Source organism: Candida albicans, chromosome 2, assembly GCF_000182965.3.
Source record: "Candida albicans SC5314 chromosome 2, complete sequence".
NCBI lineage: Eukaryota > Fungi > Ascomycota > Pichiomycetes > Serinales > Debaryomycetaceae > Candida > Candida albicans.
Window position 1 is genome coordinate 984,445 of NC_032090.1, and position 13,158 is coordinate 997,602.

The 13,158-nt window shown below is 28.6% G+C and overlaps 6 protein-coding genes across 6 annotated transcripts; 2 read left to right on the top strand and 4 right to left on the bottom strand. All coding sequences in view use genetic code 12, as the record gives it.

Annotated features, from left to right (window-relative positions):
* Nucleotides 1-425: 425 nt before the first annotated feature.
* On the bottom strand, nt 426-1,511 carry CAALFM_C204700CA (uncharacterized protein; the record flags this gene model as incomplete). Its single annotated transcript, XM_705513.2, has 1 exon — nt 426-1,511. The coding sequence occupies one exon, from the start codon at nt 1,509-1,511 to the stop codon at nt 426-428; it is 1,086 nt and encodes a 361-aa protein (XP_710605.2).
* Nucleotides 1,512-1,912: 401 nt separating this feature from the next.
* Nucleotides 1,913-2,947, bottom strand: URE2 (Ure2p; the record flags this gene model as incomplete). The annotated part of the gene is made up of 1 exon (XM_705514.2): nt 1,913-2,947. The coding sequence occupies one exon, from the start codon at nt 2,945-2,947 to the stop codon at nt 1,913-1,915; it is 1,035 nt and encodes a 344-aa protein (XP_710606.1).
* Nucleotides 2,948-4,140: 1,193 nt separating this feature from the next.
* Nucleotides 4,141-5,622, bottom strand: FGR51 (Fgr51p; the record flags this gene model as incomplete). Its single annotated transcript, XM_705515.2, has 1 exon — nt 4,141-5,622. The coding sequence occupies one exon, from the start codon at nt 5,620-5,622 to the stop codon at nt 4,141-4,143; it is 1,482 nt and encodes a 493-aa protein (XP_710607.2).
* Nucleotides 5,623-7,137: 1,515 nt separating this feature from the next.
* Nucleotides 7,138-8,745, top strand: CAALFM_C204730WA (uncharacterized protein; the record flags this gene model as incomplete). The annotated part of the gene is made up of 1 exon (XM_705529.2): nt 7,138-8,745. One exon carries the CDS (start codon nt 7,138-7,140, stop codon nt 8,743-8,745), a length of 1,608 nt encoding a protein of 535 aa, XP_710621.1.
* Nucleotides 8,746-8,816: 71 nt separating this feature from the next.
* Nucleotides 8,817-9,653, bottom strand: CAALFM_C204740CA (uncharacterized protein; the record flags this gene model as incomplete). Its single annotated transcript, XM_705528.2, has 1 exon — nt 8,817-9,653. The coding sequence occupies one exon, from the start codon at nt 9,651-9,653 to the stop codon at nt 8,817-8,819; it is 837 nt and encodes a 278-aa protein (XP_710620.2).
* Nucleotides 9,654-10,846: 1,193 nt separating this feature from the next.
* Nucleotides 10,847-12,550, top strand: CAALFM_C204750WA (uncharacterized protein; the record flags this gene model as incomplete). Its single annotated transcript, XM_705527.2, has 1 exon — nt 10,847-12,550. One exon carries the CDS (start codon nt 10,847-10,849, stop codon nt 12,548-12,550), a length of 1,704 nt encoding a protein of 567 aa, XP_710619.2.
* Nucleotides 12,551-13,158: the final 608 nt, after the last annotated feature.

Here is a 13,158-nt window from a genome sequence, read left to right on the forward strand (position 1 = left end):
GGAATATGAAACGTGGGTAGTGGTGTAGTTAATAGTAAGATATAAGAAGTGTTTGTTTGTTTGTTTGTTTGTTTGTTCTTTTCTTGATTATCCAAAAAAAATTAATTAATTTTCCATTAAAATTGAAACTTGATACGTCAATAGTTATTTTTTGAATCTAGTATCGATATTTCAATAAAAGATGTATTAATTGAGTTGTAGTAGAGATGGGAGGCTATGAAGTTTGGTGATGGAGGTTTTTTTTTTTTTTCGGCTTTTCCAAAGTCTGTAAAACTTATAAGGCCCCCCAATCAATCAATTAATTAATTAAACAATCATTTCACCAAAAATGATCTGATCTGATTTGGTCTCAATTCAAATAATGACTATATAATTATCTATATCTATTATGTAATATCTATTATATAATATCAATTGTGTTTAGATTAAAAATCAAAATCACTATCTTCTTCTTCTTCACCATCATTATTCCCCTTGGGCATCCCATTATTATCAATAATTGGTAAACTAATACTTTGATTAATTTTAACATGAATATTACCTAAATTATTTAAATCTTTTATAATTCCTTCACCACCACCACCACCACCAATTGTAGAAAAATATTCTTTATTAATTAAATAATCAATAATATCATTAATATTAATTAATAATTCATCAATTGACCAATTTATATAACCAATTTTTAATGATATACAATCACCTTTATTAATAACATTACTAGGTAAATAATTTGTGTTTTTAACAATTGATTTGATTTGTAAATTTATATATTTTGGATCACATCGTTCATCTTTAATCTTATTTTCTTTAGAAATTGTCAATCCATCAAGAATGGAAGGTCCTTGTTGGTTGTTGTTGTTGTTGTTGTTGCTTTTAGCCTTCAATTGAGCTTTTAGTTTTGAAGTTTCGAGAAGTATTGGTTTTGCCATTTGAATTAAAAATGGTAATTTTTTATTCTTATAATAAAATAATTCACCTAATACATTTGGTAAGAATTTCATGATTCGATGATCACAAACAATTATATCATAATTTTTGAAAATTTTAATTAAATTTTGTTTCTTCCCCTTATTATTAGTACTACTAGTACTTGTCTTATTAATCATGGATTTCAATTTTTTAAAACTAATAATATCCAGAAATAAATCTTCTGTAGGTGAATCTTTAATCATTAATTTCGATCGATAAGGAGTCGATGGATCTTTAGTAATTAATAATATTGATTTATTGGTTACGTCATCCAATTTATAACTAATAGGGATGATTCTTGGTATATAATCTTTCTTCCTTGATAAAGGGATTTTAATACTAATTACTAAATGAATTGCCATACCTTGGTTATTGGTAGGAATAGGAGTTGAAGTTTCATCATCATCATCATCATCATCTGGTGGTGGTGGTGTGTTAATTGTTTCAGGTTGGTTATTATATTGTTTTATTAAGGATTGTAATGATTTTTTAGCATTTTTATAAGCTGTTTCACCTAATATAAACTCTGATGATTTCATTTTTGAGTTTGTTTATTATTAGTGTTTGATTAATGAAAGTTTGTGAAGAGATGAGCTATAATTCATGAAAAGAAAGAATCACCAAATTTTTTTTTTTTTCTTTCTTTTTCTCTACCAAGTGAGTGGAATACAAGAAGCCAAACCCATTTTATTAAAACACATATGGAATGATGGTTATAAAGTACATATTAGATACAACGATACCCCCTTATCAAGATATTCAATACTCATGTAGAAACCTTTTTAAAAATATTATATGAAAAGAAAAAAAAAATCATTAATTTATCAATACACAATATACACACAACATCTGTTATTTATATACGTTGAGACAATAATATCAAAAGCCCAAAACCTAAAAGCCTAAAGCCTAAAGGCCTAATGGCCTAAAGGGTTAATGGTTAATCTCCACGTAAAGCACGTTTAACAGCTGGTCTTTGCATCATATGTTTAGTCCATTTATAAACTTCAGGGAATTCAACTTTTAAATTAATACCAATTCTATCAACAACATTATTCCAAGGAACAAATGATAAATCGGCCACTGTAGTTCTATCTCCAACAAGCCATACTGGATGATCGAAAAATCTTGATTGAGATAATGGAGTAGTACCAGCACTATAAGCAGCAGCATTTTCAACATCAAGATCCATAATCAAAGCTTCTCTTCTTTCAGCTAATGCCATTTCAATGACTCCATAAACTCTTCGAACTTCATCAGTATATCTTTCTACAGCACTTGGTACTGGACAAGAATGGAAATATCTAAAATGTAATGCTTGACCAATCATTGGCGCATGACCAGAAGTTTGGAAAAATAACCATGAAGAAATTTGACTTTGTTCAATTAAATTATTCGACCATAATGAACATTCACCATTTTCTTTTAAATATTTAGATACTAAATATAAAGTAATAGCACCTGATTCCCATATAGATGTATTATCATTATAATGATCAATCAATGCTGGTACTCTAGCATTAGGGTTTATGGTAACAAATTCAGGAGTTCTTTGTTCTCCATTATTAAAATCCAAAAAAAATGTGTTAAAAGGTAAATTCAATTCTGATAATATTATGGCAACTTTAAATCCATTAGGAGCTGATCGATGAGAAAATAATGTGAAACCTTCAGTTGGTTGATTTTGGAAAAATTGTGTAATTCTTGATTGTTGTTGTTGAGTAGAAGCTTCTTGATGTAATTGTTGTTGTAATAAATTCAAATTAACTTCATTTTGTTGTTGATCAGTTAAAGAAACTGATTTTAATCCTGCTGATAAATTAGAAATGGTTTGTGTATTGTTATTAGTATTATTCACATTCACATTCACACTCTGATTGTTATTGTTGTTATTGGTATTGTTATTATTACTGTTATTACTATTATTACTATTGTCATTCATGTTTTGCTGTATATGTTGATCAGTAGACATCATATAATTGTTAATAATTTCGAATATTAAAAGAAAAAAGGGGAAACTGAGTTATATATCACAATTGTTGATTGTATCTGATTTAATGTCAAAATCTATAGATTATATCAATAGGAAATGGGGTCTGCAGATAGATAAATAAATAAATAAGCAATTAAGATAATGAATAAATGATTGAAAACCCAAACTTATAATCAAAAAAAAAAAGCCAATATAGTAAATTTATTATAATCTGTGATAATTGATGGAATAATGGGAATTTGATATATTTATGGAGGAGTAAATAAATCTCTTAATAATAGAAAATAAGTATATAAATTAATATTAAATCAATTGAAATAAAACTAGTTGTGATTTATAATTAAGAACTAGTAGTAGTAGTAGTAGTGGTGGTGATGGWGGTGATGAAGGTGGTGGTGATATGGGTGAGTTAGTTAGTTAATTAGTTTGCTTATTTATTTCAAGTTGAAAGAGAAAGAGAAAGAAGGAAAAAATTTTATTGACAAAATTAATTTTAAACAAATTTAATTACTACCAATTAATTAMYWAATAGTTAATCTTATTGAGTCAATAATTAAACAAAATTATCAACTTGTAGATGTACATCTATTCCAATATATAATGCAAATTGTTTAATAGACTATATAATAGAGGAATAGTACATCTATACTGATATATCAAATTCAAATCATTATATTCCTTGTCACGTGCCTCTTTGGTTAAATTTTACTGATTGGTGACGTTTTGGGGTAATCTCTTTGATAAATTGGTTTTGGACAAAGTACACGACTTTAAATTCTACTTCTATATTATATATTGCCTAAGTGGGTTAAGGGGAGTAATTGTATATGTCTTAACAAACTATAGAACTTGATATATATATATATATATAGAATGATAGGTACTTAATTTAATTTCATCTTGATCAAAATGATTTGCAAGAGAACATCACTTTGTTATAGTGCCCAATTCTTGATGCAAACTAAATAGTAGCACAATCTGACTCATTTATACTTAAAAAATAACTCAAATCAATGCTAAAACAATACCGATGTTAACACTATAACTACTCACGATTGTATTATTACACTTAATTTCATAATATGTTAGTGTAAACTGTTGTCTAATTTGAAATCACGGACATAGTATAAAAGTAGTTAATTAAAAAAATTCTATGAATATTCAGCTGTCATTCCTTAAATCTTTCTTCGTTTGTTTTTAGTTACACTAGACTCTTCATCTGAACCGGAATCACTTCCATTATAAAGATCATCTATTTCGGGTTGCTTGATACGATGATCAACGTGAGTATATTGACAATGCAAACGAGAAGAATGCTTGGATATTTCTGTCAACGTTTTATCAAATTTGCTGACAACTAATGAAAGTCCTTTGATTGCTTTCAATACTCTCCTGATATCAATCACACTAACATTTACATTATCAATAGCGTATACTCTTAATTTGGCATTCTTATTCTTTTCTTCCAACATTGAAACCACGAATGGTGATATCAAACGAAGGTTACATTGGCTAACATCTAAATATTGCAATGATGCCATTGGTAATTTAACAGGACCTATGTCTCTCAATTGATTTCCTGATAAATCCAACTTCTGTAAGTTTTCCAAATTTTCAAACGAGTCCGCCAACTGCTGAATCCCCATTTCTGTCAAAGAAAGATCTTTCACACTAACGGGAAATAAGCCAGCATCTAACTTCTTGACATCACCTCCAGAAATGTAAATCTTTTTAAGTCCAGATTCATTCAAGTTCAATTGCTTTAATTTGAAATAATCAATGTTAAAATTCTTAAAATTAATTTCGCTCATCTTCAGCGGCCATTCAACCATTTGAGTAATAGGGTACAATTTTCCCAGGCGTTTGGCAGACAAGTGCAAACTTGCAAGATTGGTTGGCAAGTGATACATAAAGTCCATACTCTCAAAAGTTAGATAAGAAGCATTCAATGTGAATTTTTCAGTCATAGGAGGTATTCTAAAATCACTTTTCAATGTAGCTTTTGAAGCACGAACATGAATATACAGTAAGTTCTCACCCAAATGTTCATAATTAAATGATAAGCTATCAAGATCCAAAATCTTCAATGTAGGAGGCTGTACAAAGTTGCTGAAATGGACACTACTGAAACCGGAATTTTTAATTCTCAACTCCTTCAAATTTGATGAAAATATTAATGATGAGTTGTTAAAATCTTCAAAATCTGGAAATATACAGTCTGAGAACAGAAGCATTTCTAATTCAGGAAAACCTTCATTAAACAAACCAATAGGAAAAATAGATTGAACAACTTCTAATTGTTTTAAATGTTCTAAGTTTTGTAAACCTGTAAAATCGGCTACATTGATGGACTCTAAAATTAAAGTTTCTAAATTTGGAGCTTCTATTCCTGTCTGTTCGAAAGACAGCATACCTGGCCATAAAAGCAGCAAATGCTTTAAATTAACCATTTCCTCAGATATAAAACTTATTGGGTAGCTTTCTGTCACTATCGCAAGTTTCCTCAAATTGGGAGGCAAAATCACTTGCATTGACCGTTCAGTGTAAATTCTTAAATCCTCTAGATCAGGAGAGAACATGTATAAATGACTTTCATCGTTATCAAAACACACACTGATGTCTAACTTCTTTACACCCGGGATCACGTAATTATTCATTCTCACGTTCCTTAAAGTCACATTTGTGGCAATGGGAGGTATTGTGAGTGGATTTCGAAAATAAGACAAAGTCAAAGAATCAAATTTGAATTTGGAAKTAAAAAAACCCCTTAACAGTTCTTCCAGACTTTGATCTCCTCATTTCCTAAAAAGGAACCATTGATACTCTGAGCATCCACCAAAAGTTCTGGGTATTCATCCCTAACGTGTCTCAAATATGAACGCGTCGTGTATATAAATGGAACYTTGGAAACATACTCCATTGACGGACACCTTCTTTCAAATTAGTAAGCGTAATTCTAAACCGTTGGCAAGAACATGTCGAGTAACCATCACCAGGCACGTCACTAGGTTTGTGTCTTGCAATTCTCTTGGTAATCTCTATATTTGACAAAATCGTAGATGCGACAATCTTTCTAATTGATGAGCAAGATAATAATTCAGGCAACATACATTTCGGTAAGTAGCCAATGATTGAAGCAGTAATATTTGATGAAAGTTCTGCTAACTTAATAAAAAGATCAACGTCGTTACCAGTGATAATCATGACAATGATACCAAATTGAACTTTCGAGACTTATGAATTTAATATRAAATTTCTGTTTGATAATACTAATTGAGCAGTTGTTGACGCGTCGTCTAACTTGGAATTTACTAAATCAAGCGAGTTTTTAAAATAAGTTTAGTTGACTGATCTTCAAATACACGTATTATAGAAAATGTTAGATATTTTTAAAAGTAAGCTTGAATAATAACTATTGAAAATTTCAAAAAGGCAAAGAAAAAGAAAAGATAGTTGTAAAATATTTTTGGAGTATAAAATTGTTGAAAGTACTTTGGAACAGGGGGCTATTGGTTTTCGTGGTATTTTTGTTCAATGGTTAGGAGAATTAAACAATTTGGCACGTGATACAAGAGAAAACCTCCAGGAAATACCTCAATTCACAAAACTACACTCTCTCACTTTATGGATTGTGGTGAATTATTATAAAGTCTTATATGTAAATTTTAATCTAAATTATATTAAGGAACCTTGACTTTTTATGTAGCAATAGCACCTAAAACATTTAAGATAAGAAATCAACATCCATTCAAATAAATCGGATTACAGAAGTTGATGGTTTCAATAATTTGTTTATTTATTGGAATTCCCTCATTTGCGGGTTTCCCCCTCATATATACAAATTTTGAATGAGATCACATATTCATTAATCAAAAAGGCAATAGTAATAGTTGTACTCTTCCCCCTAGTTATTGATAACTCTAGTGTTCAATTCTGCTACCAATTTTATTTTGCTTTTATAGCGAATTGGTAATAAATACACGACTTGAGTAATACGAATTTGATGAAAGACAGAAATAGAAACTGAAACTGAAACTGAAAAAAAAAACATCACCAAGAAGATCTTGCTCTCTCTCGCTATCCATAAAGCCAATACAAGATTTGATTGAATAATTACTTCAATTCATTGACTTTATTATCATTTGAATAGATTTGGGTTTTAATAAAAGAAAATGTCTGATGCTGTATTAGAGGATACAATATATGATGATGCTGTTAGTTTTACTACAAAACCATATGATTCTGTTTATCCTAAAATCGATTCATCAATTGTCAATTTACCAGTGACATTACAACGATTACCACGAAATAATAGTATGAGTGATAATCGTTTAGTTTCTACCCTAAATTTTAATTCTAAATCATTAGCATCTGAAAGAGAACAGTTTAATAGTACTTCCTTACTGAATGTTGATCCATCAACAACATCTTCTTCTACTATTTTAAAAGATGCTAGTTTTAAAATTTTACAAACAAAATTATCTCTTGAAAAAGATAATCAATGGAGACAACAAGAATTGGAAACAATCAAACGATTAGATCGACCAATGTATTATAAACCACCAAGTCATGATTTTAAAGATGGATTTTATGGAATTAAAGATTGTCTCCCTCCAAATGTTAAACTTAATGATCAATCACAACAAGAGGAAAAAGATAATGAATTCAATAAAGCAACCAAGTTACCAATATTTATTAATGCCATAACTGCGAAAAGAGCAAAAGAAAGTAATACACATGCACAAGTATTACAAAGTATACGAAATGAAATAAATGAAGATGATATTATTGATGATGATGACCCTAATAATGATAATCCACAAGGATCTTGGGAAAATCCTATTGTAAAAGAAGCCATTTCGAGACAAATTAATCTTGAATATCAAATGAAATCATTAATACGAAATATTATTTATTTAATGATATTTATATTATTTAAATCATCAATTTCAAAATTATTGGTATTATTATTAAATGCTAGATCTATATCATCAACAAAAGAATCTGATTCTCAATTATACAACTATAGTCATAATAATCATATGATAATACCTCAATCGTCATCATCGTCATCAATATCAGTATCAAATACTAGCACCATTGCATTTTATTTTGTATTAATAACAAAATTAATCATAGGATATTTCATTATCAGTATAATTATTGCTGGATTCAAATTATTAAAAGGTCAAGATCAATGTTATGATTTACCATTAACTATTCATCAACGGAAATTATTAGGATTGAAAGTTAATGATGTACCTGAAGATTATATCATTGATGAAAAAGCCGAAATGATATTAAAACAACGAAGATATGATTTATTGAAAAATAAAAATAACGATAAAAATAAAGATAAATTGGTTAATATGGTTAATAATCAACAATCAATACCAAAATATAAAAAATTGAATGATTATTATTGTTCTTCTTATTATGATGGTATCAACAATAATGCTGAAGAAGAACAAGAACAATTACAAGATTCTATGTTTAATATTAATCCTCAAGTTAATGGCAAATATAATGATGGTGCATTGATTAAGAATCAAAGTTTATATCAACCAAGACATGGTAGTACTTTTAATAATTCTATTGAATTGAATACTCAAGCATCAACTCTGGGTTTGAAATTTTTAGGAAATCAAACAACTTTTGGTAGTCAGATCAATTATAATACTCAAAATAAGAATATGAATTCAAAATATTCATCACAAACAATTCAAAAGGCGCAATCTAAATTTGAAAAGAATTTTGATATTAAATTCAATTGTAATTGAAGGTTAACTATATATATATAGATATATATACATACATACATACATAATTAGTCTTGTTCTTTTATCTTAATTTATAAATTATTTAATTGATTGAGATTTTCAATTAATGAATCAATTTCCGGGAAATCATTAATGAAGAATTGTGATTTTTCTTGAATTGATTTACCTCCTCCACTATTATCAATTTCTTCTGACAAATAAAGCATTAAAAATTCAATAATTTTGAAATTCAAATTATTATTTAATTCTTCATCTTCATTATTGTTATTATTACTGTTAGTGTTAGTGTTGGTGTTGTTTTGATCATTAATATTTTCAAATGAACTCAATTTAAAATGTTTAATTAATATACTACAACCATTTAAATCTTCAAATATTCGATAATTATCATAATTCTTCAATAAAATATGAATTAAAGTAGATATTAGTGATATGGATAATTTCATATTATCATTAACAGAATCTTTATTATTGTTGTTGTTGGTATTGTTGCAGCCATCTAATAAATCAAGAATAATTTTCATATTATGATGATTAATACTAAATATTCTTTTAGAATTGGGATGAATTAATAATATACCTTGAATTATTTGATTACTTAATAAATAATCATTTAAAGTTAATTCGTATTTATCATAAATTGGTAATAGATATTGTAATAAATTATATTGGAAATTATCTTGTAAAATTTGAAATTGTATCAATTGTTGTAAATCTCGATTTTGCTTTATATGACGTTGATTATACATTAATGCACTATTATTGGTATTCGTTAATAAATTTTGATACTGTTTAATCGATGGTAATAAACTCATCAACAATTTATGGGTTTGTTCCAATCCAGTTAATGTCGTCGGTAGTTCATTTGATGTTAATAAGTTTATAATTTGAGTTAATTCTTGTTCCATGATTAGAGTAGTGAGTTTGTAATAGCTATAGTGTTAGATATTTCCATATATAAGTTGGTGCTTAGTGCTTGTTGGTGGTGCTATTCTTATGTGTTGGAAATTAGACGATTGAAGTTTTGGCAACACCACCCACCAAAACAAAATCAAATTGTGTTTTAAAAAAATGATGAAGAACAAAGTCGTGTATTGTGTAAAAAACAGAGCGAGTTTCAATGCTGCTACCAATCAGTACTGTGTCCACGTGACATACTAATTTTGCTTTTAATGGAAACAACAATGGAAGTATAACATCAAATAAGTGAGTGATCTCATTTAAAAACCACGTTATATTTTTTATGCTAAGTTATGTGATGTTGGTGTCAATACAACATAATCATTATGCATATGTTTATGCGGACAACGTTGTAATATGTAACACCAATAACAACAACAGCATTGTTTTTTTTTTTTCAAACAATCTTTTTTTTTCTATTATCTACACACATATGATATACTTTTTTTAATCACTTAATGTTTATTCTATCTGAGGGAAGTGTTGATGGTGTGTAGTGAAGGTCAATTAAGTGTTATGTATTGGTTACGTGTTAACAATGAATGTGTGCGGTGTAGGTTGTGGAAGGTACCGCCTCCTTCTAAATAATTTTGTGTTCTATTACTCTTGTGTTACTGATTCCGATCGTGCACCGAAATTAATTCCAAATTGACAGGGGGGTTGGCAAGATTTTGATGGGGCCAGATCTCATTTTATTTTGTTCGATGTAGTACGAAAAAAAGTGATCTTTTGGGGCGCGGAGGGCGACAGAAGAAAAAAAAAAAATAGAAAATCTACCACGACCCAACTATTTTTATCACACCTTACACACAACACATATTACTTTTGAGATATCAACTGTAATAAAAAAAAAAGGGAACACAACTCAACAAATAATAATACACAAGATTCCGATCTATACGATTTACCTTTTCCTTTAACTTACATCATTTATAAATCTATACTTCAGTTCATTCTTTTTCAAGTATTATTTATTTATTTATTTCATTCTGTCTTTCATTCTTTTCTACATTTGTATTCTTATTTTATATTTGTTTTATTATTACAAGTTTTTTTTCAACTATTACTTTCAAATTCAACCATTAAACTACTCAACAGGCACGTTATCCCCGCTATTAACTCCTCCATTTGCTTCAAGAAAATGTCTGAATCATCTACTTCTTCTATTATACTAGGATGCTCAGTAGCTGTGATATCATCTGGGTTACAATCATTAGGTATAACACTACAAAGAAAATCACATTTATTACACATTCAATATCTTCCTTTGGATTCAACTATTCCAACAAATAGCAACACCAACAATAATACCAACGATATAGATGATCAACAACATGAACAAGAACAAAATTTACGGCGTCAAATACATTTAAATCATCAACAACAAAAATATAAACGAAATATGTGGCTTTTCGGGTTTTTATTATTTATTATAGCCAATGTTTTAGGTTCAATTATTCAAATTAGTACTTTACCATTGATTATACTATCTCCTTTACAAAGTATTGGATTAATTTTCAATTCCATATTAAGTTGTTTATTATTACCTGGCGATCATTTCACAAATAAATTATGGGTTGGTACCGGGATAATATCTTTAGGAGCAATAATTATAGCTTATAATGGTAATGTCAATTCAACTCCATCAAATTCACCTTTAAAACCATTGCCACCTATTGAGGAACGATTTCATTTAATCTTACAAAAATTGATTAATCCAAGTTTTGTCATTTGGTTTATTGGAACGTTTACCATGATGTTGGGATTATTACTTGTGAATTATATTTATTTGAATAAGAAAATCCGACAATTACAAACTCGACAACCATTTTCAATAATAACTGTTTGTAACGACAATAACAATAATAATAGTAGTAGTGGTGGTGGTGATGATGACAATAAAAAACATATACCTATCAATTCATGCAACAATAAATATCAATTTTTTAAAGGTGTGAATTATGGAATTATTAGTGGTACATTAACAGCTCACACGTTTTTATTTGCCAAATCTATTATTGATGTCATTATTGAAACTATACTTCATGAAAGTTTTAAAAATTTATTTACAATTACTAATGCCCTACCATATTTATTATTATTAACCATGTTATCAATTGTTGGATTACAATTAACTGCATTTAATTTAGGTTTAGCTCAAATCACTACGGCAATATTATACCCATTATGTTTTTTAATTTATAATTTGATTAATTTGATTAATGATTTAATTTTCAATTCATTAATAACAAGTCATAAAATGACTTGGTTACAATTAATATGGATAATTATTGGATTGATTGGTGTGTTATGTGGAGTAGTAATATTAAGTTGGGATAGTGCATTCAATGTAAATCAAAATCAAAGGAATTTGAAAAATGGCCATGAACGTGGGATTGGAATTGGAATTGATAATGATAATTATAATGATGCTGATTTAATCAGTATGAAATTCCCCTATAATAGTGGTACTGGTAATGAACATGATGGTAATGCTGATCTGAATCAATCGTATTTGTTTGATCGTGTTGATGAACAAACGGAGTTACTTGAAGGATCGGGGTCAAGATCAGGCTCAACTCCTCTTTCTTCTTCTTCCTCATATAATTCAGCGGATAATGGTTTATTAAAAGTCTATAAACCATATAGTGATGAACCCACAAAAGATCAGACATCTGTCACTATTGCACGACAAAATGAACAAGAAGCTAATATTGAGGCGTTGATTCAATTAAATGATGAAGCTGCCATTGATGCTGAAATTTCCATGTTGTCTAATAATAGTAATAATCATCGAATGTCTTTTGAACAAAATCAATTATTAAATCTGTTAGATTTGAATTAATAGAATGTTAGAAGTTTGATATGAAACTGAATTTGATAGAAAAGTTAAACCGGGTATTCGTTATTTATATAGAGGTTATATATCACATTGACGAATATATTATGAGTTGAATGAATTTTTTAATAATTGGGCACATTTGAATTTATCTTCTCTCGTAACAATTGGCTTTGGTAATTGTGCTTTCTCAAAACAAGGATATATTGACTCTTCATATTGCTATGGGTATTGGATAGGTGTTGAGTTTATAGCTTGTAACGTATCCAATGAACCATACAAAAAGGTTTATTCTCGTCTTCGTGGTGGTAGTGGCAGTAGATGCTTGTCTAAGAGAATGTTTTGTCAGTCGTGTCTCGCCTTATCTTACGGCCGCCTCTTTTTTTTTCTTCTTCTTCTCCTTCTGTTTTAAAAATCTGCTCACTATAAAATTTAAATTAGTGCTCTTTCCTTTTGACGGTGGGCGGGGGACTTTTCTTCATTTGGTTTCATCGTTTTCTGTTTTTCTATTTGTTACAACCAAAAAGAAAACTAAATCAATTTCCATTTCCAATTCCAATTAACATCCAACAACTTTTATTTAAGACAATTATTAATAAAATAAAACTAATTAT